The sequence below is a fragment of the Gopherus evgoodei genome, unplaced genomic scaffold, assembly GCF_007399415.2.
Source record: "Gopherus evgoodei ecotype Sinaloan lineage unplaced genomic scaffold, rGopEvg1_v1.p scaffold_124_arrow_ctg1, whole genome shotgun sequence".
Taxonomy (NCBI): Eukaryota; Metazoa; Chordata; order Testudines; family Testudinidae; genus Gopherus; species Gopherus evgoodei.
This window is the reverse complement of record NW_022059787.1, coordinates 11,571-39,026: the sequence shown is the minus strand read 5'-3', so window position 1 is coordinate 39,026 and position 27,456 is coordinate 11,571. Positions and strand designations below refer to the sequence as shown.

At 50.2% G+C, this 27,456-nt stretch overlaps 1 protein-coding gene across 6 annotated transcripts; it reads left to right on the top strand.

Moving 5' to 3' along the window:
- The first annotated feature begins 1,955 nt into the window (after positions 1-1,955).
- LOC115639791 (zinc finger protein 34-like) lies at positions 1,956-27,006 on the top strand. Of its 6 annotated transcripts, none has more exons than XM_030542769.1 (7): positions 16,146-16,476; positions 19,867-19,946; positions 20,248-20,329; positions 20,724-20,850; positions 23,352-23,495; positions 23,816-24,915; positions 26,599-27,006. In XM_030542769.1, the coding sequence occupies exons 1-6, from the start codon at positions 16,405-16,407 to the stop codon at positions 24,898-24,900; spliced, it is 1,590 nt and encodes a 529-aa protein (XP_030398629.1). In that variant the 5' UTR covers positions 16,146-16,404; the 3' UTR covers positions 24,901-24,915; positions 26,599-27,006. The 6 variants fall into 6 exon arrangements, with proteins under 6 accessions (XP_030398631.1, XP_030398629.1, XP_030398630.1 ...); XM_030542770.1 differs by having other exon boundaries at positions 16,422-16,519; XM_030542767.1 differs by having other exon boundaries at positions 16,422-16,618.
- The last annotated feature ends 450 nt before the right edge of the window (positions 27,007-27,456 follow it).

The window sequence follows — 27,456 nt, the reverse complement described above, 5'->3', positions numbered from 1 at the left end:
GTGGGGCAGCCCCCCCACCAGGGGCAGGTCCCAGGGGCCAGGCAGGGTGCTCAAGCCGCCCCCCCCGCAAGCCCCACATCCACCCCCCAGCACGGCCAGGGCCAGCAGCACCAGCAGCAGGAGAAGAGCGGCCATCAGCATCGCTGGGGCGTGGGTGCACCAGCGGGATATAAAGACCCCAAGTTCTTCATCACGGAGCCTTGGAGAGATATGCGTGATGCAGGGTGCCTCTCACTCCCGACCCGCAGCCCCCTGCTCTGCCGGTGCCCCTCACTCCCAACCTGCAGTCACCCCTAGCACCACCGGTGCCCCTCACTCCCAACCCGCAGCCTCCAGCTCCACCGGTGCCCCTCACTCCCGACCCACAGCGCCCCCCCCGAACCACTGGTGCCCCTCACTCCCGACCCACAGCCCCCCCCCAGAGCCACCGATGCCCCTCACTCCTGACGCGAAGCCGCCTGCTCTGCCAGTGCCCCTCATTCCCATCCCGCAGACCCCGGCTCGGCCGCTGCCCCTCACTCCCGACCCGCAGCTCCCTCCCAGAGTCACCAGTGCCCCTCACTCCCGACCCACAGCCCCCGGCTCCAACGGTGCCCCTCACTCCCAACCCCCAGCCCTCGGCTCCGCTGGTGCCCCTCACTCCCGACCCGCAGCACCCCCCCAGGGCCACCGGTGCCCCTCACTCCCGACCCCCAGCCCTCGGCTCCGCCGGTGCCCCTCGCTTCTGACCCGCAACCTCCCTGCTCCGCCAGTGCCCCTCATTCTCAACCAGCAGACTCCCTGCTCCGTCGGTGCCCCTCACTCCCAACCCACACTCCTCTTCCCAGCACCACCGGTGCCCCTCACTCCCGAACCGCAGGTCCCCTGCTCCACCGGAATCTCTCACTCCCAACCCGCAGCCCCCTGCTCCGCCAGTGCCCCTCACTCCCGAACTGTAGCCCTCTTGGTTTCTCCCCTTCTCTCTGCCAGCGCCCCTCACTCCCAACCCGCAGCCCCCAGCCGGGCCAGTGCCCCTCCTTCCCCGACCAGCAGCCCCCAGGGTTCCCCCCCACGAGGTCTGCTGGTGCCCCTCACTCCCGATCTGCAGCCCATCCAGTGCCACCAGTGCCCTTCACTCCCAACCCGCAGCCCCCTGCTCTGACAGTGCCCCTCACCAGGGCCGACTTTAGGAAGTGTGGGGCACAATTCCAACAGTTTCGATGGGGCCCCGGCAGGGATGACCAAAAAAAATCCATCACTGAAAATTTTTAAATCAAGATTGGATGTTTCTCTAAAAAAACACACATCAGATCTTACCCACAAATCACGCTGTTGCCAATCCTTTAGAATCTAAAATCTAAAGGTTTATTCATGAAAGGAAAAAGATAGAGATGAGAGCTAGAATTGGTTAAATGGAATTAATTACATACAGTAATGGCAAAGTTCTTAGTTCAGGCTTGTAGCAGTGATGGAGTAAACTGCAGGTTCAAATCAAGTCTCTGGAGAACATTCCTTATGCTCTAGAGAATATTTTGGGGAAGTTCTATGGGTTGTGTTACACTGGGGGTCTGATTAGATGATCACAATTGTCCCTTCTGGCCTACAGGTCATTGACTGACAGGGCAATGAGGAGGGAAGACATCCTCCCTCTCCCAAGAGCTAGAGAGGTCCTACCATGCTGTTACCTTCCCCTCCAGTTACATAGGTGAGCTATGTGTACAGTTTGATGGGTCTGTATCATTTCAAAGTTTTTTGTTTTATTAATAATTAAATAAACTCTGCTAGCTCTAATTTTAGTGTTTGATAGGAATCTCAGTGGAGGCGGAGAAAAAGGCCTATCAGGTTGCCTATTGACAGTGCCAGGAGAAAGAAGGTACAGGAGGCTCTCCCTGCAATTGTCAGAGGGGGTAGCAGGCTGCTATAGCCCACGACTAAGAAAGCAGGATCACATAGGAGGAGCCATTGCCTCTTGGGAAAAGGAGTTTTGTGGGGAGGAGGGTTGCAGGACCTTCCAAGGATGGGATTGTTCAAATGATTAGCCAAGCTACAAAAAAGAAAGCTGGACTCAGACCCTTTTTTGAAGTTTTCCCCCTCACTCTCTGTGAGGTTTGTTCAACTTTCTACACCAAGAATCCTACTTTATAATGCAAACTTCATAAGGATGGTCACTGAAGGTTGTTGCTCCCTTAGTGTAACTACCAGACGTTAATCAGTCCTGACTAGAGAAATGAATCCTTTCTAGAGCTGTGGTAGCAAAGAGTGGGGGGTTGACTCTGAATCTGAAAATAAAAATAAACTCTGCTCCAGAGATTACAGAAAGCCCATTCTTTTTTCTTAGAAGCATAGAATCACAGAAGATTATGGTTGGAAGAGACCTCAGGAGCATCTATGCTGTGCGGCTCCCACGAAGCAGCTGGCATGTCCCTGCTCCAGCTCCTAGGCATAGAGTCAGCTAGGGGGCTCTGCATGCTGCCCCCACCCCAAGCACCACCCCCAGAGCTCCCATTTGCTGGGAACTGCAGCCAATGGGAGCTGTGGGAGCAGCACCTGTGGATGGGGCAGCGTGCAGAGCTGCCTGGCCCTGCCTCCATATAGGAGCCAGAGGAGTGACATGGAAAGCGCCACCTGGAGCCTGCACCTCTGAGTCCCCTGGCACCCCAACCCCCCACCCCAGCCCTAATCTCCCTCCCACTCTCCAAACCCCTCCATCCCAGCCTGGAACCCTTCTTTACCCCACACCCCTTATTCCTAGCCCCACATCAGAGCCTGCACCCCCACCCAGGGCCCTCACACCACTGCATCCCAACCCCTGCCCCAGCCCAGAGACCTCTCCTGCACCCTGAAACCCTCATTTCTGTCTCCACCCCAAAACCCACACCCTCAGCCCAGAGCCCGTACCTCCTCCCACACCCCAACTCCCTACCTCAGCCTGGAGCTCCACCCTCAGCCCAGAGCCCCCTTCTCATCCCTGGCCCCATCCCATAGCCCACACCCCCAGCCAGAGCCCTCACCCCCTCTCGCATCTCAGACCACTGCTTCAGCCTGGAGCCCATTCCTGCACTCTGAACTCCTCATTTCTGGCCCCACCCCAGAGCCTGCACCCCCAGCCCCCTGAGCCAGCCCCGTGAAAATGAGCGAGTGAGTGAGGGGGGATGGAGTGAGGGGGGCCTAGGAGAAGGGGTGGGGCAGGGGCGGGGCCTCATAGGAGAGGTGGGGCAAGGGGCAGGGCAAGGATGTGTGGAATTTACTCCTCATAACACAAGAGCTAGGGGGTCGCCAAATGAAAATAATAGGCAGCAGGTTTAAAACAAACCAAAGGAAGTATTTGTTCACACTACATACAGTCAATCTGCGGAACTCTTTGCCAGAGGATGTTGTGAAGGCCAAGACTATAACTGTGTTCAAGAAAAAACGAGATAAGTTCATGGATGATAGGTCCATTAATGGCCATTAGCCAGGATGGGCATGGCTGGCGTCCCTGGCCTGTTTGCCAGAAGCTGGGAATGGGCCTCAGGATGGATCACCAGATGATTCCCTGTTCTGTTCATTCCCTCTGAAGCACCTGGCACTGGCTACTGTTGGAAGACAGGATACTGGGCTAGATGGACCTTTGACTGTTCTTATGTTCTCACTTTGGAATGGATACTTACATGAATCTCTCTTGCTACAGAAATTAGACTGGACAAATCAAGAGAGCAGTCTTCCTTATAAGATTCACGGTTTGCTTGGGGGAGGAGTGATAACAGCCAATTTCTTGCAGCTTTCCGAATATCATCATCTTCCACGTGGGCTCAAACCGGGACACGGAGAGGCTAAAATAAAATAGTTTTTTAAAGAATAAGTTAAACTTGAACTTTAAAAAATTGGGTGGAGTTTTCAGCAAAGGTTCATAGTGGGCCTTTACATTCCATTAATTTAATCAATCCCTGGGAAGAACGTGAACAGCAGTTAGCATAGTTATAGGCCATGTATTTGCAGTGTCACTAAGGATTATTTCTGTCACCTTATGAACCAGGGGCTAAAAAGAAAACGGGGCTGAGCTAGTGGCCTGAAGCAGTGCTCTGCAGAGCTGCTCAGGTGCCCCATATTGAAATGCCAGGTCTCCTCCCTGAAGGCAGCTGTGCCTGGGAGCCTTGAAGAAGCACTTTCATCTTTACCATGCAAGCCAGGCCAGCGTGAATCAGAGTTCTGACAACAGCCCATTTATCCTATTGTGACATGAGCAGGTAAAGTGAAGTAAACAAAGTAGGTCATGTACATCACAGCACAACACAATCTACCAGGGAGAGATGAGCGATGCAGCATATATTATCATGGTGTTTTTTTGCCTTTGCCTGTGGGAGGTCTGCCTGTCCCACAGCTTTGGCGTACCCACTGCCAAATTGCCGCCAAATCTGTGGGACTGGCGGACCTACCGCAGGAGTGCCGCCAAAGGCAGCCTGCCTACCGCCCTTGCACGGACCGGCAGGGCCACCCCCCACGGCTTGCCGCCCCAGGCATGTGCTTGCTTCGCTGGTGCCTGGAGCCACCGCTGACTGGGGCGGGGACTAGCAGAGACTATAAACTGTGTGGTTGTTTTGTGATAACTAATAGTAACTAAGGTATAAGATGAAATCACTGTAGTCTACAGTTCTACGCATTACAGAATATGAAAGAAATGTGCAGATCCAGTCAACCTTTCATGGGTAAGGGCTGTAGAAGGCTCCTGCCTGGCTCTTCCTGTGTTCTGTGGCTGAGGCAAGTAGGCTGGCTAAGGAGTTAAGACTTCACTTTTTCTCTCTTCTCTAAAGAGACAATTTCCCCTCAATCCGAGGGTCAAAACCTGTTATATACCTGAGTGAGCTGTGTGAATCCTGACTCGTATAACCAGTTTTAAAGGTCTATGTTTTGCGAAATCAGTGACAGGTTTTATTGCACAGAATAGAACAGAAAACAATTCCTAACTTCATGCTGTCGTTTTCTTTATCCAGTGCTAAATTGGAGACTTATCAGTCACTTGAGCTGAATTATGTTTGTATGCGGTATTGCCAAACCCAAGCTGTCAAAAATCAGGCCCCCCACCAAACAAATCATGAGTTTGGCCTAAAATCATGAGATTTTTTTTAATCCCATATATTTTGGGCTGCTTTTATTCAGTGGTTTCTGTGCTCTTACATCACATTTTCTGCCTGCACCACCACACTACAGACATTTCCTAGTGGAAAATAAAATGAGATACTTGGTTGCCAAATTAATTGGAATTGGCCAGATGTGGAAATTTGATTTTCAACTATCCAGAGAGCTCAGATGTGACAGGGCTGGAGTTCCAAAAATAATACACTAGTTGTATTCTTCCATTAAGGCAGCTATTACAGTGCTAATGAATGAGAAAATACCTATAACTAGACCTGACTGTAAGAATTTCAAAAAATTCTTGAAGGTCTAGTCATAGGTATTTTCTCATTCATTAGTACTGTAGTAGCTGCCTTACTGGAAGAATACAACTAGTGCATTTTTTTGACATGCATCTGATGAAGTGGGTATTCACGCACGAAAGCTCATGCTCCAAAATGTCTGTTAGTCTATAAGGTGCGACAAGATTCTTTGCTGCTATCACATTTTCAGGTTTTTTCACTGCAATCAGGAAGGCGAGAAGCTTGCTTTCTGAGAGTCTCATGTAATCACATGAGGCCTCAACCCCCCCCTCCCAGTATTGCACAATTCATGAGAAAATTGCAAGATTTGGCAATACTGGGTAGGGGAAGAGCTGGGTGGAGAACGATAATACCATTTCATGTAGGATTTTAAGATTTTAAAGTCTGGCTTTATTTCAATTCAAAAAGAAAACCACATATTTCTAAATTCTCTGTGAAACTGAATCACCATTCTCGTCCCCAGCTCTACTGGGAGCCCCAGGTTCAGGGCAGTCTCCATGATGAACTTCCTCAGAGCCAGAGACCCTGGGGCTCCCAGCTCCCAATCCGCCCACCTGGTGGGTGAGCTGGCAGGACACCAGGCAGGTTTTCATCAAAAACCTGCCTGCCTGAGAGGGTTCCATCAAAAACCTGTCTGGTTTCTGTTGGAATTTTGCTGAAATTGACATGGTCCCGTGAAACATTTTGCTTTTGATAAACCAGCAAATTCCATCAAAAGGGTTTTGTTGAAATTCTTCCAGTCAGATCTAGTCATAGGTATTTTCTCATTCATTAGTACTGTAGTAGCTGCCTTAATGGAAGAATACAACTAGTGCATTATTTTTGGAACTCCAGCCTTGTCATATCTGAGCTCTCTGGATAGTTGAAAATCAAATTTCCACATCTAGTCAACTTCAATTAATTTGACAGCCAAGTATCTCATTTTATTTTCCACTAGGATAATGTCTGTAGAGTGGTGGTACAGGCAGAAAATAAAACGCACACAAAAATAGGGAGCTCTACAGCAAGTGTAAACATCTTTAATTAAACTAAAACACAAGCGTCCAACACAACATATCTTGGAACTCTTTAGGAACTGAAGGACCAAGAGCTCTCTGGCTACAACTTAACTCCACAATGTGTAAAGAAGATATTGCCATTCATAAGTAGTGCGGTCCTAGCCAAATCATGCTGATAAAAGGTCCATCACACCATCATGGGCTCTCACCAACAGCACAAATGAGTGATGAAATAGTTCAGTTCTCGGTAAGGTCAATACAGCTTGCAGTAGCCTCATCTTACACAAGAAGGAAGCAGCTGTTTTTCTTTCAGTACACAATCAATCACGTTAATGTCAATTACTTTAGCAATGAACGTGTACAGACAGTGTCTTTTATATGATTTCGTACATTCTATTGGATTCAATATCCTTTTAAATGTCTGTGCGACTTACTGTTTTCACTTTTCACCTGCTACGCAAAATGTCTCTGTGACCATTATAAAATGTTAAATAACTTAATGCACATTTACTAATCCTGAATATTTTGCCTGGTTGCACAGAAGCATCAATCTTTTAATTCGAGAATGGACCTTATATTCTTTGCCAATCTGCAAATGCTGCTGGTGGACATTAATCATCTGTAAAAGCAACAAAGAGTCCTGTGGTACCTTGTAGACTAACAGATGTGCAGCAGGAGCCCTTGTTGCTTTTATAGATCCAGACTAACATGGCTCACCCCTCTGATACTATTAATCATCTGAGCAGTTTTGTTACTTTCAAAAAGGGACTACAGGTCTGTCGCATCTTATGCGCATTGAACATGCATGATGTCAGCTTTACACAGTCGGCAAAAACAAAAAAGAGAAAAAGTAACCATTTTAATACTGTAACTGTAGTGCAGGTGATTCCGCCCAACATTCAACTCAATGTAATTTTGACTATAGGCGGTTTTCACTTTCAGCACTAAGCACGGAATGGAACCCCTGCATAAGATGAGACTCGCCTGTATTCACATAAGCCAGGAATACTGTGAGACCAAGAAGTGGTAGATCAAGCTCATTGCATTCTATGGATTTTTTTCTATAAGTAACAGTGGTTTACTTGTAATATATAGTTTAAAAAAATGTGCAGACATCATGTCTTATTTTTGGTGTTTTAAAAAATTGTAGCTATGGGAAGCTGGAATGTACTTTGTCCTTGCATAGGTAAGCAACGGCCTTCTCTTGAATCTCCCTGCAGAAAGGCAGGAACATTTGCGCTCTTGGTACTCCAGCAGGGTGCACACAGGACAGAGAAGATGGGACAATGCAGTAGCCTCAAATCTGATCATAAGAAGCTTGAAGAGGCACCACGCCAATCTAAAGGGTGGTTCAGTTAGGTGGGTGTACTTCCCTCGATGGGAGTATAGAAGATTAGGGTTGGAAGAGACCTCAGGAGGTCATCTAGTCCAATCCCCTGCTCAAAGCAGGATCAACCTCAACTAAATCATCCCAGCCAGGACTTTGTTGAGCTGAGCCTTAAAAACCTCTAATGATGGAGATTCCACCACCTCCCTAGATAACCTATTCCAGTGCTTCACCACCCTCCTAGTGAAATAGTTTCTCTTAATATCCAGCGTAGACCTCCGCCACTGCAACTTGAGACCATTGCTCCTTGTTCTGTCATGTGCCACCACTGAGAATAGCCGAGCTCCATACTCTTTGGAATCCCCCCTTCAGGTAACTGAAGGCTGCTATCAAATCCCCCCTCACTCTTCTCTTTTGCATACTAAATAAGCCCTGTTCCCCCAGCCTCTCTTCATAAGTCATGTGCCCCAGCCCCCTAAGCATTTTCCTTGCCCTCCACTGGACCCTCTCCAGTTTGTCCACATCCTTTCTGTAGTGGGAATCCCAAAACTGGATGTAGTACTCCATATGTGCCTCACCAGTGCCAAATAGAGAGAAACAATCACTTCCCTCGATCTGCTGGAAGTGATCCTACTAATGCAGCCCAATATGCTGTTAGCCTCCTTGGCAACAAGGGCCCACTGCTGACTCGTATCCAGCTTCTCATCCAGTGTAATCCCCAGGTCCTTTTCTGCAGAACTGCCTCTTAGCCAGTCACTCCCCAGCTTGCAGCAGTGCATGGGATTCTTCTATGCTAAGTGCAGGACTTTGCACTTGTGCTTGTTGAACCTCCTCAGATTTCTTTTAGCCCAATCCTCTAATTTGTCTAAGTCACTCAGGACTCTATCCCTACCCTCCAGCGTTTCTACCTCTCACCCCATCTTAGTGTTATCTGCGAACTTGCAGAGGGTGCAATCCATCCCAAAATCCAGATCATGAATAAAGATGTTGAACAAAACCGGCCCCAGGACTAACCCCCAGGGCACTCCGCTTGCTGCCAGCTGCCAACTAGACATGGAGCCGTTGATCACTACTGATTGAGCCCGATCTAGCCAGCTTTCTATCCACCTTATAGTCCATTCATCCAATACATACTTCTTTAACTTCCTGGCAAGAATACTGTGGCATGTCCAGTTTTTCTAAATACTCCTTAACCTGTTCGTTCACCACTGAGGGCTGCTCACCTCCTCCGCATACTGTGCTGCCCAGTGCAGCAGTCTGGGACCTGACCTTGTCTGTGAAGACAGAGGCAAAGAAAGTATTGAGTACTACAGCTTTTTCTACATCATCGGTCACTAGGTTACCTCCAGCATTCCGTAAGGGGCCCACACTTTCCCCGACCTTCTTGTTGCTAACATACCTGTAGAAACCCTTCTTGTTACCCTTCACATCCCTTGCTAGCTGCAACTCCAATTGGGCTTTGCCCTTTCTGATTACACCCCCGCATGCTCAAGCAATATTTTTATATTCCTCTCTAGTCATCTGTCCAGGTTTCCACTTCATGTAAGCTTCCATTTTGTGTTAAAGCTAACTGAAGATTTCTCTGTTAAGCCAAACTGGTCGCCTGCCATATTTGCTATTCTTTCTGCACATCATGATGGTTTGTTCCTGCAACCTCAATAAGGCTTCTTTAAAATACAGCCAGCTCTCCTGGACTCCTTTGCCCCTCATATTAGCCTTCCAGGTGATCTTGCCCATCTGTTCCCTGAGGGAGTCAAAATCTGGTTTTCTGAAGTCCAGGCTCCGTGGCCTTAGAAAGAGAAAGGTTAAGAGTCCCCCTCCCCCAAACCTCACTGGTGGGTGCCCCCTCACATCTCACAGCAGCCGCTGGTTAATCAGGTTGGGCTCCAGCCCTGGGAGTCTGATCCATTTTCCCAGCCCCACCTAGCTGGGTTGCTTTCAGTCCCACAAATTAGAGCATGTCAACCTTCCAACCTCATGGGTCTGTTCCTAGAATGGAAGCCGCATATTAAACAAGTCCCAACAGCTTTGCTTCACCCTAACCTCCTCCCATTCTCCACCCTGGGAATTTTTTGGCAAACTCCAGCCTCCAAACCAGACTGCCCAAACCTCCCACCTCCTGTGTATTTGCTGTCCCTCCCCTCCAGCAGGAACCCACCAGCCCCCCCCACTGATAATCCCTACCTGAACTGGCTCCTCTGCAGCTGTTTCCGTTTCCTGTCCCATGGGAGGATTCGATGAGCTGGAGCGAAACATGGATGACATCCTGCAGCCTGGGAGGGTGAGAAGAGCAAATGTGGAGGTTTCAGAACAGGCTTCAGTTCATGTCACATCACGATTCCCCCAGGATCTTTCCCTGCACAGACACAGCCTAGATTCTGCCATGCTGGGAACATGCTCCATCTCTTTATTACAAGGGAGACCTGCCCCTCCTGCCAGGCTAAACCCACAGGGAGATTTTTCAGCCTCCCCAGTAATAAAGTCTCGGAACAAAATGCTAGAAAGGAGCAGAACCAAAGGAACTGGGCAGGCTCCATAGGGACACTGGCTCCTCCCTTTCCCTCCTGTTCGGCCATGTTCTGTTTCTGGCAGAGAACAGCCACCCCATCTCCCCCGCAGAGGCAGCCATGTCCGTTGGCTCCCCCAACCAGCACCCACTAATTACCACCCACGTTAAGTGGAATTTGCTGTCCTGTGTTATTGCCCCAACTAAGGACAAATTGCTTCAGATAAAATGGGTTGGGTTAACATCCCAAATCTGAGAAGAATTAAAGAATTATGGAGAAAATAGGGAAAATAAGAGACTAGAGAGTCAATAATTTTAGGGAAAAGGAGGGAATCTCCTTGGATTTTCTAGCCACATGTGGGGAGGGGAGAGAGAAGGGGAAGAACTAGAGAGAATTATTCTCTTTTTTTGAGATGGAAAGAAATTGCACAAACAGGAAAAGGATGCAAGTAGCTCACCCCCATGACCATAGGCAGGCACAGAACATTTTATTAGTATGTGCAACCAGGGAGCCCTGCCCTAGCCCCACCCCATCCACTGCCTCCCACTTCCTGCCCTCTGGCTGCCCTCCTCAGAATCCCCAACCCCCCCTGCTCCTTGTCCCCTGACTGCCTCCTCCTGGGACCCTGCCCCTAACTGCCCTCCAAGACCCAACCCCCTAGCTAGGCCTCCCGGCTCCTTGTCCCCTAACTATCCCCTCCTGAGACTCCCCCACTGTAATTGCCTCCCTACGACCCTACCCATCCCCCTGACCCTTATCCACACCCCCATCCCCAGACAGACCCCCAGGACTCCCACTCTTATCCAACTGCTCCTCACCCCCTGATAGGACCCCCAGAACTCCCAACCCATCCAACTCCCTCTGCTTCCTGCCTGCCCCACAACACTCCACCCCCCACCCCCCCAACAGGCACCCCCCCAGACCCTCAACCCATCCAACCCCCCTGCTCCTTGTCCCATGACCACCCCCTCCAGAGACCCCACCACCTCCTAATCACCTCCTCAACTATCCAACCCTCCTCCTCACCTCCTGGCAGCTCTGTCTAGTGGCTGTTCTCACCCACACACACAAAGTGGCAGAGGAGGTTCCCTCTCCTTCGGTGGGAAGGTTGCCTTGTGGTTAAGGCACAGGATTCACGCTCAGGTGTTCTGGGTTTGAGTCTCTGCTCTGCCACAGACTCCCTGCTTAGCCTTGGGAAAGTCACTGCACCTCTTTGTGCCCTAGAGCCCACATGCCAAATGGGGCCAATACCCTGCCTTTTTGGCTAAATCCATTCATGGCTGGTTGATGGTGGGGGAAATGGAGATCCCAACATGGGGACAGTTGGGCTGAATTTCTCCACAGCCGGAGAATGAGAGCCAGCTCCACAGGGGGGATGGGAGCGAGAGGGGCTCAGGGCAGCTCCACACAGAGTGGGGTCAGGGCTTCAGCCTTGCAACTTTTGCCACTAAGGTGGCTGGGGCTCCCGAGCCACAGACTTCAGCCCCACATCTTCTGCCAGGGTACAGGGCTTCTCCTCCCTGCCCCAGGGTGGCTCCTCTCCCCCTCCACACCCCCTTCAGTGCAGCTCCTGCTGGGGTCTGGGCTTGTGTCCCCCCCCCGCCTCCCAACCCAGCGTGGCTTCTCCTCCCCTGCCCCAGCTTGGCGCTTCTCCCCCTCCCTCCTATTGCAGCTCCTGCAAGGGCCCAGGGGCTTCTCTTTCTCCTCCCCTGTCCCAGCGTGTCTCCAGCCCAGTCCAGGGCTTCTCCTCCCCTACTCCAGCTTGGCTCGTCTCCCCCACACATGGCAGTGTCTGGAGCTTCTCCTCCCCCTAACCTCCCACTGCTCTCAGCCCCAGCCTAGCCGGGCTCCCTGGGGCACCCAATGCTGCTGTGGCAGGAGCCGAGCCTGGCGGGCAGGGAGCAGCGATTCACGTGGAGGCCATGGCAGAGCCATCAGCCCGAGAGGTGCGGGGCAGCCCCAGGGAGCGGGGCGGGCTGTGCTGCTGCTGGCCCTGCACCCCCGCCCACCCTGAGCCCTGAGGCTGTTTAGTGGGGGGACTCACTCAGCCTCTGCAGGAGCAGGGAGGGGGGAGCAGTTGAGCGGCGCCTGCCCAGAAAACAGCTGATCACAGCTGTGCAGGCTGCCCCCAGGGAAAAGCTCAGCGGAGGAGGCACCACAAGCTGCCGACAGTGGGTCATTCCCGGGGGGGAGGGGGCTGAGCACCTGCCTCCAGCCACCGCAGCCTCCTCCCCTTCCCCTTGAGCCTCCACGGGAGGGCGAGGAGCAGCCTCCCCAGCCGGAGCTCAGGGCACTGGGGTGCCGGGGCTCACCCCATGCGCACGCCTATGCCCAGGACACTCTCACACACACACTCTCCCCCTGGACTTTCCTGGCTCCACAGAGACCGTCCACCCATCTGCCTGTCCCCCTGCCCTTCCCCCGCCTGCAGCTCTAGCTTCTCTCCTCCTCTCCCCTCCCACCTCAAAACTCTTCTCTCTCATTGCCCCTTTCAATCTCTCTTTCTCCTTTTCCCATCCCCTCTCCCTGCCTATCTAGTAGGAAAGTCCCACTCCTGGGTAGTTTGCTTCCCCATGGCTGGATTTGCTCCTGCAATTGCTAATGGGATGAGAAATGAGGAGGCGTCTGTTTGTGTGGAGTCATTTTAAGGCCATACCCCAGCATTTTCCCTTCGTTCCTTTCAGTTATTTGGAGTCTCGGGCAGAGAATTTAGTATTAACAGGGCCCAGGGCTGCCCTAGGGGGCTAGGACCAGCTGGAGAAAGTCATCCCCTGGGCCGGGCAGAGAAGAAGCTTTAATTAAGTTCACTTCCCAGCACGGAACCCCGCTGGGGGAGCAGCAGCTGCTAAGCCTGGTCTCCCAGATCACAATGGAGGCTGCAGCGTCTGACCCAGGAAGCTGAACCCCAATATTCTGAGCAGAGAGGGACAGAGTGTTTGAGCAGCTTCCCTCCTTTAGCTCTCTGGGGAGAGCAGCTAATGAGAGCCCCTCCTCACAGGGAGAACTGCTGATCTCATTTGCCCCAATGTCCATCTGGAGTCACTCCTTGGGCTTGGCTACCCTGGCGCTTTACAGCGCTGGAACTTTCGTGCTCAGGGGTGTCAAAAAAACACATCCCTGAGCGCTGCAAGTTACAGTGTTATAGAGCACCAATGTCAACAGTGCCGCAGCACTGGGAGCGCGACTCCCAGCGCTGCAAGCGAATCCCCATGAGAAGCTGGAGTACGTGCAGCGCTGGGAGAGCTCTCTGCACTGCACAGCACTGCAACCACACTCACACAGCGCTTTGAAGTTCTGAATGTAGCCATACCCCTTGTCCTTCAATACAGTGACTCTGGATTAACAATGGTCTCAATGACACCAGATTTCAGAAAGAATGAGTCCAGAACGCTGTGGAAGAGACTATCATGTGACAGTGCTGATCCCCTTCCCACCTCCCTCACCCCCCAGACAGAGAACAAGGACTGGGGGCACACATTTTCCAGATGGAACCAAAAGTTCCTGCAGTTGTCAAAAGAGGAGAAAAGCAAAATCTGTGATTTCACACTCACAATGTCTGATAATTGGACAAAAAGTTATCACAGTGACAGGATACGTTACTGGGGAATGCCAGGCAGTGCTTGGAGCCAGGACTCTGGCACAAGTTGATCAGAGAGAAGGATCATAATTACTAGCAGTCTCCAGACACCCCCCAGTACCCAGACCCCCCACCAGGGTCCCCAGACACCCCCCAGCCAGGGTCCCAACAGATATTCCCTGGGACACAGCCCCCAGAGTCCCTGACCAGGGACCCCAGATACCTGTCAAAGCCCCATGGCCAGAGAACCGCCACCAAACTATGATTGCCAGGTTGGAAATCCCAAAGGGTTCCCCCCACCAAGAGCCCCCAGCAGCCAGGGACCCCCCCTCCACCAGGAACTCAGTCCCTCGCTGCCTGCCTAGGACACACTCCTGCCCTCCAGCAGGATCTGCCATGTTGTTTGTCTGGGACCTCCTCCTCTTCCCTGATGCTTTTCAGTGGGATCCCTCACTTTGCTTGCCTCGCATCCTCTGACCTAGTGCCGGAGCTCCACTCCCTCCCCCACATCCCTCCCAGCTCTGTGCACTGGGCATGGCAATGATCCCAGGAGCCAGCAGAGAAAGCCCAGACAGAGCCCGTGGCACAGCACCAGCCTCCCTCTAACCCCCTGACCCACTCTCAAGAGATGCCCAAACCCACTGTTCTGCAGCCAACAGCAACACCCACCTCCAGGACCCAAAGCCTCAGGGCTGGGCACATCACAACCCTCCACAACCTCCAGAAACCACCAATTTCATTAGGGTCCCACCTGCCCAGTCACCCAAACAACTCCCACTACCACACCGCCCCTTCAACTGTAGCTGTAATCTCCCCACACAGACATCCTTTGCCCCCAGAGCAACCGTGTTACATCACAGTCTGTGATAAGTGGAGAGAAAGTTATCACCGCCCCCTGCTGGCCAGTCACACAGGCAGAGGGAGCCCTGGGAGATGCCTCTTTAACAGGAGAATGGAAGGCCTGGAGGGCAAGAAAGGTCCATGGCCTGTCACTAGCAAATAATGTTCACAATGGATCCACCCCAGAGGTGGCTGCGTCTTAGCACTGCGGGAATCAACTCCTCACAGAGACCCTTTGTCATGGGGTTTGGGATACTTCTCAACTCACACTGCACTCAGTGAGACCTCCTCATCTCGTGCCAGCTGGAGAAAAGAAAAGGGTCCAGCCAACTCTCCCGTTACCAGCTGGGAACCCCTGATCCCCCAAACAGGGGGAGGCCTCTGGCTTTGATGTGTATTAAATATCTGGCTGATCTCTTTCATCAGCAAACATTGTAACACAGATAAAGGGAGAAGAAATGGTTCTCAAAGGAGAGGGGAAAAGATCAACACCAGGAAATTTAACCCCCTGCAGCCTCCAGGATGGAGAATGATTCAGGGCAACAGGCTTCCTCCAAGAAAGGAGAAGTTGCTGGGATTGCGGAACATGGGGAACAGCTCCAAATAGGAAAGAATTTTTAATTGATATTTGAAAATAAGGTAGAAATGAAAGAGAAAGGCTGGAAATCAGAGAGATTTTGGCTCTGTTTTTGCAAATAATAGAGAGGAAAACGGAAAATCAAAGGGATTTTATACCAGTTTATATCAGAGATGAGGTAAAAATCTCAGTGTTTCACATCAATATTTGTTAAATGAATAGAGAGGAAATGGGCACCATTTGCAAACATTTTATTTTCATGTTCAAAAACCTGAGAAAAGGGGCAAATCTGAGATTGTCTTGGTATTTTATAATTAGAGAAATGGGAAAATCTCAGGGCATAGTCAATTAGAAATAGACAACTAGAGAGAAGTGCAGCAATTGTTTTGGGTACTTTATATCAACCTTTGAGATTTGCATAAAAAACGTGTCACGAACTATGCAACTGAAGGTGAAAAATCAGCATCATGGAGAGACCAGGGGGAAATCCGGGGAGACGAGAGAGCTGATCACTGGAGGGGAAAGGGGGGAAATCTCCCCAGATTTTACAGCTCGTGTCAGACACTTAGAGAGAAAAAGGGCAGAACTAGAGAGAATTTGTATCGGGGGTGAGAGGGAAGTGGCACAAACAGGGGAAGGATCCAATTAACTCCCCTCCCCCCGGGAATTTCATGTTGGCCCAGAGACATTTCCACTCCCTTCCCGAATCCCACTGACCTTGCCCCCCCCTACAACTCCGGCTTCTCTCCTCCCTGCCCGACACACCCTCCCCCCACAGAGACTCCCCCCCACGAGCGGGACGGGGTGGATTCTGCTGCAGCTCCACTGGGGTCGAGGCGGCTGCGAGGCTTCTCCCAGGTTCCTCGGAGCAGAGTCACTTTCCCGCCCCCCCCCACATGGGGTCTCTCACTCCCCGGGGGCTCCGGGCCGGGGCTGGGGCGGGCAGAGCCCGGGACTGCCAAGGGGGTGGGGCCCAGCTGGAAAAAGCCTCCCTCGGCCGGGCCCCCCCCGGGGAGCAGCAGCGACTCAACCCGGGCCCGGCTCACACGCAGGCGGCGGCAGCAGTTTTGTTCTCCCGCCCCAAGCGGGGCTCGCACGAAGGCCCCGGGGCAGGCTGGGAAATGTAGTTCCTGACTCTCCAGGGAGCGGAAGTGACGTCAGCGAGGGAGTCGGAACCGGGCTGCGATGGAACGGTGGGCGGGGCGGCGCTCTCTGTTTCGCGGTGGGCTGTTGGATCCTCTCCTGAGACCGGAGAAGGTTTTGTGCTGTTGGAGATCTGGGCATGCGCAGATCGCGGCAGGCGAGCCCTTCATTAACCCCTGCGTGCCCGGCCTGGGCCCTGCTCCCACTAGAGCCACCCCAGGCTCTGCCCGGCCCGTTGTGGAGCTGCAGCCTCCAGGTCCCGGAGCGAGCCCCAGGGGCGGGGCCGGGCGGTGACTCTGCCCCAGGGTCCGGGTTGGCGGGTGGGGGGGGACCTGGCATATCGCAGTGCCGGGATCTGCTCCCTGGCAGGCGCGGGGGGTGCAGCGCCCACGTGGGGCCTTAGAGCTGCTGTCCCTGCAGAAGCCCAGTGCCCCCCGGGCCCGGCCAGGCTCTGCTCTGGGGCCCCACAGCCTGTGCTGGGGGGAGGGGCCCAGCCGGGGGTGTGAGACCGGGCTGCGGGGCCTGGGAAAGGAGCGGATGGGAAATGTCTCTGCAGCCCGGACATGGCCGGGGGGGAGAAGAAGAGCAGGTGACCCCTGAGGAACAGGGAGAGAAAGGGGGGGCTGAGATCCCCTCGGATTTACAGCTGACCCGTCCCATGGGGACCTCCCTCCTCTCCCGTCCTGCCGCCTTTCTCCCTTGAGAGCAATGAACAACACCCAGGGTGACCCCCCCTTCCCTCAAATCCCTGAGAAGTTCCCTGTTCCCCTCTCCCGTTTGTGCCCCGTTTCCTCTCCCCTTCGCCCATGGCCAGTTCAAATCTTAGGTTTGGGATGTTTCCCCCCATTTTCATCTGCAGTGATTTGTCCTTGTGTAGGTGGGAAATGGTTCCCCCGAGTGATTTCTGAACTGGGCAGAGGCTGGGGGAGCCCTGAGACAGGGACACCTCTGGGCTACGGGGGGCCATCTCTGCTGGCAACAGGGCATGGGAAGGCCCAGGAAGGGGAAGGAGGAGCAAATGTCCCCTATAGAGAGGGTCCAGCCCCAGGCTGCTACCAATAGCACATTCCTACACCAGATCCGGGGGGGAGGGAGGCTTTCTCCAGCTGAGACATACCTCCTGGGCAGCCCTGGTCTCTGCCCGTACCAGCCCCCCAGGCTCGAGCCCTCTGGTGAGTGAGAGACCCTGTTGGGAAGGAGGGAGTCCTGGGCCCTGGCAGGAAAGTGACTCTCTCCCCTCAGATCTTATTGTTTTTCTCTCATGTTATCAAATACATGATATTTGATATATTCATATAAAATACCCGAAACATTTGTCCCACTTGCCTCTAGTTGTCTATTTCTAATTGAATATGCCCTGAGATTTTCCCCTGTCTCTCTAATTATAAAATACTGAAAAAATCTCAGATTTACACCTTTTTTCAGGTTCTTGAATACGGATAGAAAATGTTTGCAAATGTTGCCCATTTTTTCTTTATTCATTTTTCAAATATGCATGGGGAACACTCAGATTTTACCTCCTATCAACAACTGATATAAAATCCCTCTGATTTTCCACTTTTCTCTCTATAGTTTACCAAATGGATCCAAAATCCCTCAGATTTCCACCTTTCACTTTCATTTCTGAACACTGATCTCAAATCTCGGTTTTTCCCTCTTTCTGTGTCATTATCAAATGTCAGTTAAAAATCCTCTTGAGTTTTGGGCTCTTTCCCATGGTTTCTAAATCCCAACAACTTGTTTCTTGGGGGCAGAGCTGAAAGTAAGCTGGTATGGTACAGCGTACTGGCAAGAGCCAGTATGCCATGCCGGAACACATCGACTTCCAAGGCGGCAATTGAAAGGGCTCTGGGCTGCCCGCGGCTGCAGGCAGTCCAGAGCCCTTTGAATCCCTGCCCCAGCTGAGATTTAAAGGGTTTAGAGCTTCCCGCGGCTCTGGGCAGCCCAGAGCCCTTTAAATCCTGGCTGCGGCTGAGATTTAAAGGGCTCAGAACTCCCCGCAGCTGCGAGCAGCCCAGAGCTCTTTGAATCCTGGCCGTGACTCCGGCGGCCAGGCTGGGGCCGGGATTTAAATGGCTCGGATCTCCCCCCCACTTCGGGTAACCCAGAGCCCTTTGAATCCCTGCCCCAGCTGGGATTTAAAGGGCTCAGACCTCGGCTGTGAGCAGCCCAGAACCCTTTCAATCCTGGCCATGACTGGGATTTCAAAGGCTCAGAGCTCCCCACGGCTGTGGGCAGCCCAGAGCCCTTTAACTCCTGTCCACGGCTGAGATTTAAAGGGCTCAGAGCTCCCTGCTGCTGCGGGCAGCCCAGAACCCTTTGAATCCCGGCCGCGGCTCCGGTGACAGGGCTGGGGCTGGGATTTAAAGAGCTCAGAGCTCCGCACCGCTGCTGGCAGCCCTGAGCCCTTTGAATCCTGGCCACGGCTCTGGCAGCCTGACTGAGGCCAGGATTTAAAGGTCTCTGGGCTTCCATCAGCAGCAGGAGCTCTGGGCCCTTTAAATCCCTGCCCCGGCCATGGAAAGCTCGGGGTTCCCCCTGGTGGCCAGAGCCCCAGGCCCTTTAATTTGCCCCTGAGCCCCAGGGGGCTCCCAGCCACCTCTGCAGCTGGGAGCCCCTGGTTAATTTAAAGGCTCTGGGTCTCCCAGCCAGAGCTGGTTCCCCAGGGCCTTTAAATCTTGAAAGGCCACACCTCTTCTGGATGAGGCCACGCCCCCCTCAGCACTCCGGAAGTACCGGTAAATCCTGTAAATTACTTTCACCCCTGCTTGGGGGGAGCCTGTTGCCCTGAGTCATTCTCCATCCTGGATGTTGAAGGGGGTTAAATTACCCAGTGATCATCCTTCCCTGTCTCCTTTGCAAACCATTTGTTCCCTCCTTGAGCTTTGTTAAAATGTTTGCCGAAGAAAGAGACCAGCCAGATATTTAATACACATCAAAGCCAGAGGCCTCCCCCTGTTTGAGGGATCAGGGGTTCCCAGCTGGTAACAGGAGAGTTGGCTGGTCCCTTTTGTTTTCTCCCGCTGGCACAGGATGAGGAAGTCACTCTGAGTGCAGTGTGGCTGGAGAAGTATCCTAAACCTTAAGACAAATGGTCTCTGTGAAGGTTTGCTTCCTGCAGTGCTAAGATGTAGCCACCTCTGGGGTGGATCCAGGGTGGCCATTATTTGCTAGTGACAGGGCATGGTCATTTCTTACCTGTTTTGTCCCGCCAGGCCTTCCATTTTCCTGTTAATGAAACATCCCCCAGGGCTCCCTCTGCCTGTGTGACTGGCCAGCAAGGGGCGGTGATAACTTTCTATCCACTCTCAAACACTGTGAGGTGAAATCACAGATTTTGCTTTTGTCCCCTCTTGAAAACTGCAGGAATTTCCAGTGCCATTGGGAAAATATGTGCCTCAGTCCTTTTCCTAGATCTGGGGGGTGAGGAAGGTGGGAGAGGGGTCCGTGCCGGGAAATGACCTTAATTAAAGCTGCTTCTCTGCTCTGCTCTACCCTGCCCAGGTGAACAAGAAAAGGAGCGGTAAGAGGAAAAGCCAGTTCCTGACTCCATATTCCCGCTGCTGGGGTGTGGCTGCTGTGGGGTCAGTGTCCATGGGAATCTCCCACAGTGGTACCTTGGGTTCTGCTCTTTTCTAGCCTTGTGTTGAGAGACTTTGTTACAGGGTGGGGTGAGGGAGAAGGGAGGTTAAATGTTTCTGTGTGCTTAGCCTGGCAGGAAGGGCCCCGTCTACACTATAATCAAGAGAAGAAGCATTTTCTCAGGATGGCAGAATGTAGGACGTCTGTCTGCTGGAGAAGGGCCTGGGGGACTTATGATGTGAAATTAACTAAAGCCTATTCTGAAACCCTCACAATTACCTTTCTCACCCTCCAATGCTGCAGAGTGACCTCCATCTTTCACTCCATTTCATCCAGTCCTCCCATGGCACAAGGAAGAGAAATGGCTGCAGTGGGACCAGCCCAGGTAGGGATTATTGGTGGTGGTGGGGGGGTGATTGGTGGGTACCTGCTGGAGGAGAGGGACAGCAAATACAGCGGAGGTTTGCACAGTCTGGTCTGGAGCTGCCCCTCTCTTCATCCTCAGCACCTCACAATGAGGAGGGTGTTGGGCTTCCTACCAGGGCGCTCTCCCTGAACCATACTAGGGGCTCCATCTCCTGTATTAATCTGTGGCTAGTAGGTGTGCGATGGATCTGCTGGGAGAGATGGGGCTCTCTTCATCCCCTCACCCTGGTATTTGCTGGATACTCTGAGCAGGGTAGGGTGGGACTCTGTTGACTGCGATCCACCAGAGCTTCCATTTGATTGGGAGTGTGAGTGGGGAGCAGATACTGAGTGTTGGGCTCTCGCTCTTTCAGGGGCCGATCACCTTTGAGGAGGTGGCTCTGCATTTCACCAGGGAAGAGTGGGCTCTGCTGAACCCCACTCAGAGAGCCCTCTACTGGGATGTCATGCTGGAGAATTATGAGACTGTGACTTTGCTGGGTAAGAATTCCTGTCCCCTCGGTTCTTGGAAGGGGAAATGAAGCGTGAAGGTTCATGCCACCCCCACCGTGCCATCTGTACTCTGTCCTGTTGCAGCATCACCCCAGTATGCCAGTGACACACACACTACCACAGACCCTTCCCTGCTGCAGAATACTTTGGGAACAGAGCACAGAAGCAGTATCACACAGTGTCAAATATCTCCTGTTTGCTCAAAGAAAAATGGGGGTTTAGGTCCAGTGTAATGAAAAGAAGCTTCCTACCCCCAGCCTTCTCTCAAACGCTGAGCCTTCTCTACCCAAACCAGAATGTTATTGGAATGTAACAAGCAGGCTGCTGGAGTCAGAGCTCCAAGTCCAGGGTTACTTATCACACGGACGCTCGGAGCATCGTTCAATGCTGGCTGCGGGTATCCAGACAGGGGAGCTCCAGCAGCAGAACATTGAAGCTCACCCAAGATTACAGATGACACAATTCCTCACTGATCTGGATTGCACCCCAGCATGTGAAAATGGCCTAGGTTGGTAGTGACATTTCTTGAGACATGGAGAATCTTGCTCCCCTATCACCATGTGTAATAACAATAACAGGCATGGCCGAATATGGAAAACTGATTGTCCAGCTTGCTTTTGACCTGCATCGTATTTTGCAATATATTCCAAATAAGGGAATTAATGTGCAACGTATGTGTCATTGATTTTGGTTTTAAGCTTTAAAAGACTTGTGTGATTTTTAGCTCTGGGGGACAATATTCCAATAGTTGTCTCCCCCTGTGCACTTTTAACCAAGAAAAGAGCTTCAGGCTGAGCTGATTCAAAATCAATCATATGGTCGTTTTCCACAGCAGCTTCAAGTGGTCCCTGTGATGGAATGTAAATGTCTTCTTCACACCTTCACCCTTCAAGAGAATGTCTATTTGACCAGTTGTTTGCCTTGCTTTCTCTGAGGAACTGGTCTGTGGGTGTTCCTCAGAACTGTAACTTTTTCAGTAATATCATACTGTCAAATCTCATAACTTCACATACAGTGTTACTCTACATTTTAACAGGAGGATAATATTCAGTAGGTTATGGGTTTTCAAATCATACCTCACAAGCCATACTGCATACAAAATTGATGATAATTTTCTAAAAGAGTGAACACGGGGGTGTAGACTGACACAGTGTCTGTGTGTGTGTTCCCAGCAGATATGTGGGTATTTCAATCCATCATAAGCACAATGTTCAGCATCTTCAAGGACCTAGGGAACTGGTCCTGAGAATACACTGGTTTACCAAGTGTGAAACTGCATGGAATTGTGAGCCACTTTGGTATTAATAATAAAATAATAATATAATCTGATCAAATTGCAATGAATGGTGCTAGATATGCCATATAAGGTGTCAGTGAAAATGTTATGATTTGCCAAGTATGATAATTTTGTTTGTATGTTTGCCTCACCTTTGTATTATGAGTAATAGATATGTAGGGTATATCTGTATTTCCAGACTTGTGCAGTGTTTCTGGGTGACACCCCCAGACATATTGGCATCAACACTGCCTAGCCTGTTTGATGGCCCATTGAGGGTCATCAGCTGTACAATGAGCCCATGGAAAGGACCAAGGGGATACACCTATTGAGTCAGCAAGACATGCTGGGCTTTTCCTGTGTACTGAGAACTTCAAGGCTTTTGCATGCCATGTGCTGTGAAGCTTCTGTTTGGGACACAGGAAGTACAAGACACATGGCAAAAGGAATGTAAGGGGCAGCTGCATCATCTCCATTTAGTCTTCAATCCCCATTCCTACCTCTGGAGCAACTTCTTTACAAAGTGAACCCTGGAACAAAGGACTGAATGACCCATCCAAGCTGTGCATGTGTTCCAGACAGACTTTCAAGCCAGCAACTCACCAATACTGCTAAGAACCTGATCTATCCATTTTGGAATGTATCTGACTGCTTTTCCATTGAACTTCATTCTTTCATTCGTTCTTTCTTCTAAACATTTAGTATAGCTGCTAAAGGATTGGCTGGCAGCATGGTATTTTGGATGAGATCCAAACCTATAGTGACTGGGTAATGTGGCTGAGCTTCCACCCGCCCACTTCCTAGATCCAATTGGGATCACTCTCCTGTTGCCCTCTGGCCATGCTGTATCACAGTGAGCAGAGTTTTTAAATAACCTCTCACTGTACTGGACCTCGGTGCTGATTAGGAGTCAGAGAACTGTCATGCAATAAAGGGGGCCATGTGATTTCTTTTTTCAGTGTCTCGTTACTCAGTGTGTGGGATCAGAAGCACAGTTTGTGACTGGTCAGTGAGTTTAACTTCAGCGTTAACCATCAGTTTGGGGCCAATCTGCTCTCCCTTTTTCAGCCTGCCCTGATCTTGGCATTTTCAGTGAGGACTGCCCCAGGCACACCAGGTCACACAAAGCACTGAAGTTAAATTAATAGAATGTTTTTTATGATCAAGTTTTATGAAATCAACTGAACTCCTTTCTTTTCTTTCATCTGAGCAGGGTTTCTGGTTTTCCAGCATGATGTGGTCTCCCATCTGGAACAAGAGGAAGAGCCGTGGGTCCCAGACCTCCAGGGTTCAGAGAAGAGAGAGATCCTGAGATCTCCCTGCACAGATGAGGAAACATTACACCAACTCAGAATCTGTAAGTGCCTGAAGGAAACATCTGGTATGCCCTACAAAGCTCTTGGGAAGTCTCTCAGTTCATTATTGTCCATAGCAGGGGTCGCATCAGCAGGGTAAATATAGCTCAAGGCTTCTTATAGATCCTAGCAGACAGCGGGCAGTAGCTTTCTCCCTTCCCCCTGAAAAGCTGGATGGGATGTGAATACTGAATTGTTCCCCCTCCTCTCTCCTGTTTTGGGGGAGCTGAGTTCCTGATTTTTATTTGACCTCTCTCCAGCACTTGTTTTGGTTTGGTCTTCCCCTTTCTATCCCTGTTCGAGGTTTCTGTCTCTATCACAGCAGGTGATACAATGAGATGTGAGAAAGAGGAGGAGAATTCTCATCAGGGAAATGTTGAGGAAGTGGATAAACACGGAGCATTCTCGCAAAGAATGAAAAGGAATGTGTCCAGTAGTGATGAGCAGGGAAGATCCTGTGAGGTTCCTGAAAGATCAGAAAAAGAGCAGGGAAACCAGCCAGAGGAGAAAATGGATACCTTTATTTCCTGTCAGGGAACTCAGAAGGGTCTTAAGGAAACCAGAAGACAGCAGGAAATCTGCAGGGAAAAGCAAAAAACTACATGCGCTGAGTGTGGGAAAACCTTCAATTACAGCTCACACCTGAGTAGGCATCAGAGAATCCACACTAGGGAGAGGCCCTATGAATGCCTTGAGTGTGGGAAATTCTTCACTCAAAGATCAGTGCTTATTACCCATCAGAGAATCCACACAGGGGAGAGGCCTTATTTATGCAGTGAGTGTGGAAAACTCTTCACTCAAAGATCAACCTTTATTACGCATCAGAGAATCCACACAGGGGAGAGGCCTTATTTATGCAGTGAGTGTGGAAAACTCTTCACTCATAGATCAACCCTTATTACCCATCAGAGAATCCACACAGGGGAGAGGCCTTATTTATGCAGTGAGTGTGGAAAACTCTTCACTCATAGATCAACCCTTATTACCCATCAGAGAATCCACACAGGGGAGAGGTCTTATTTATGCAGTGAGTGTGGAAAACTCTTCACTCAAAGATCAACCTTTATTACGCATCAGAGAATCCACACAGGGGAGAGGCCGTATGAATGTAGTGAGTGCAGGAAAACCTTCAGTCAAAGCTCTCACCTTATTACCCATCGGAGAATCCACACAGGGGAGAGGCCATATGAATGTAGTAAGTGCAGGAAAACCTTCAGTCAAAGCTCTCACCTTATTACCCATGAGAGAATCCACACAAGAGAGAGCGCCTATGAATGCACTGAGTGCGGGAGAACCTTCAATCACAGCTCACCCCTTATTGAGCATCAGAGAATCCACACAAGCGAGAGGCTCTGCGAATGCCATCAGCAGGCCTGCACAACTCGTAAAGCGGCGAGGGCCACATGACTCCAAAAATAACAGGTGAGGGATGAAACCCCCCAGCCCTGCAGAAACACCCCCCCCCAGGACCTTCTGGCCCGGCGGAAACGCACCGCCCAGCCCTGCAGAAACAGACCCTCCTTCCCCAGTGCTGCCCCAGCAAAACATTGTTTCTTTCTGAAAACTTTGTATCTGCCAATGCATACATCGGATTTAAAAACAAAAATCAGGATGTGTTATTTCAATCAGATTTTCTTTTAAAAAATAAACCTATTTAAAATTAAATTTGAAATTTTGACAACTTATATTAAGGCCTAAATATAGTATAATCTTTTAAAATAAACTAACTCATATTCAAGCAGTACATGTTTATGCTGAAATTCAAAAGAAAGTTAAGCCACTGAACTGGTGGAATTCACTGTGCTGAGCACCGGAAGTACATTTGTTCAAGTGTTAACCAGATTGTGATAACAGAAGCCTCTTTCAAAGCGGCAGAGAGAATATTTTCTTTATTTCAGCTTATTCAACTAGTTTGTCAAATGGCTACTTCACTGAAAGTAGAGAAATGGATTCAGAATTAAAAAAAAAAGAGGCAGAAACCTGCTTTCTTTTTCCAGTCTAAGCCCAAGAACTAGGTGAGAAAGGATGAGAGCTCCTGTTGGCAAAATCTAAAGGAAATGGTCAGCAGAAACCAGCAGTTCAATTCACTAACTACAGATAATATTCCTTGATCAAATCAGCTCTCAGTGAAAATATGTTGTGCTAAACTTACACTTTCAAAAGCATGCAGCACATTTTAGGTAGGTTCAGGGCCAGCTCCAGGCACTAGCAAAGCAAGCAGGTGCTCGGGGACCCATTTGCAGGGGCAGATCCAGCCTGGGAGCTGAGAACCACCAGGGGGCCCTGGGAGCTATAGCTCCTATAGAGCCAGCCCTGGAGCAGGGAAAGAACTACATTTCTCAGCATTCCTTTATGTGCCCTCCTGGGAAGAGGCCTGGTCAGCTTTCAGCTTTTTCTCCCTTTCAGTGGAGAGGGCGGGAAGACCTCCCTGGTGGATGGGGGCGGGAGGGCTGGGGAGAGAGCTCTGGAATTGACGTACACCAATTCTTGTATTTTGGAAGATTATTTCAAAAGTTTCTGGGGAGCTACAATGGCCCAGGAGAGTGAAGACAATACTAGAAGCAGGAGAAAAAAGGGCTTGCTTTACTTCATTGGGCCATTGTACAGTGAACTGTGAATATCTGGATTCTGTTTTCCCCCTAATTCTTATATGTTCTTTGCCCTATTAGGCTGCTGTAGCACCCCAGAAACGTATCTTGTTTCTATGCTAATGAAAATGTCAGCAGAAGAAAATGGGGAAAACACCAGGGAAAAGCTTCCTTTTTTTTGTGCACCTTTCTGAAGTTTTATAAAGTTAACATCTATTTTTGTCCTTTTCTTTAAAGTTAGGTCAAACCCACACTTCAAGGTATTTCATAACCTGCCATGTCTAGAAATTCTTTGCTACCAATACAAATGGCTTCAGGACCAAATACACTTTTCTCTGCGCTTCCTGTGGGCAAGTGAACAGAAAAAACATTTCCAATCCCTGTAGAGATTCTTGAATGTAAGCAAATGCTGTGACTGGGAATTACCATCTTAGTACCGCCTTCTCTTCCTGTTTGCAAAGAACTAGAAATGAGCTGTATGCAGATACCTCATCAAATATTTCTTTTCTTTTCACAGTGCTATTAGAAGAAACCACTGTCAGGACACCTGGACCAGTAGGAAAGAGGATTTTGTAATTAGCTTTAAGAACTAGGCCAGGCATGTAGGTTCCTGAAAACAAGAAACTTTTTTTTTTAAAGCAGCATACATCCCTGGAGTTAACCTTTGCTTTTTGACACAACTTCCTTAAATGCTTTACTATCATTAATAGTCAGTAGGGCTCAGATGCTCAATTGTACAGTGTATGTTTAATTTTTTTTTCATTTTTATAAGTAAGTTGACATTAAACTTTTATCAATAAACTTTTGGTAACTGAATTGTTTTTCTTAACTATGTGAACAATGGACTGTATATTTTTTTACAGTCTGAAACGTACCCATCAGATATATTTTACCTCTCAACTACATTAAACGTGTCTGAATGAAATTTGTATTTGTTTCTTATTGGCATATTCCCACTAATTTTGTGGGGAGGAAGGACAATTAACTTCATTGTAATTATATCAAATCTGCTGTGGTATCTAAATTGCAGAGTTGTCTTTTTGATTAGTCAGTGTCGCCATTACAGTAAAAATATGCATACAGTGAAGAGCAAGGAATTAATACATTTATAGCTGTTACCACAAAAGCTTTACTCCTCTCTTGGTTTGTATAGGCCCCCATCGTAGCATCTGAGCACCCAGGAAATTTAATTAGTTGCCTGACTAGTGATAGGATCTATGTTCTCCCTTATTTAAAGTTGGGCACTACCAGCTGGATTGGTTACTTTTTTTCACAAAAGTTATGGAGATGAGGGAGCAAAAACTTAGACTTGTAGGAGAATGGGAGATTCCATCTTTACTATGTTGTTGCTGTTGCACCACCATACAGTGTAAGC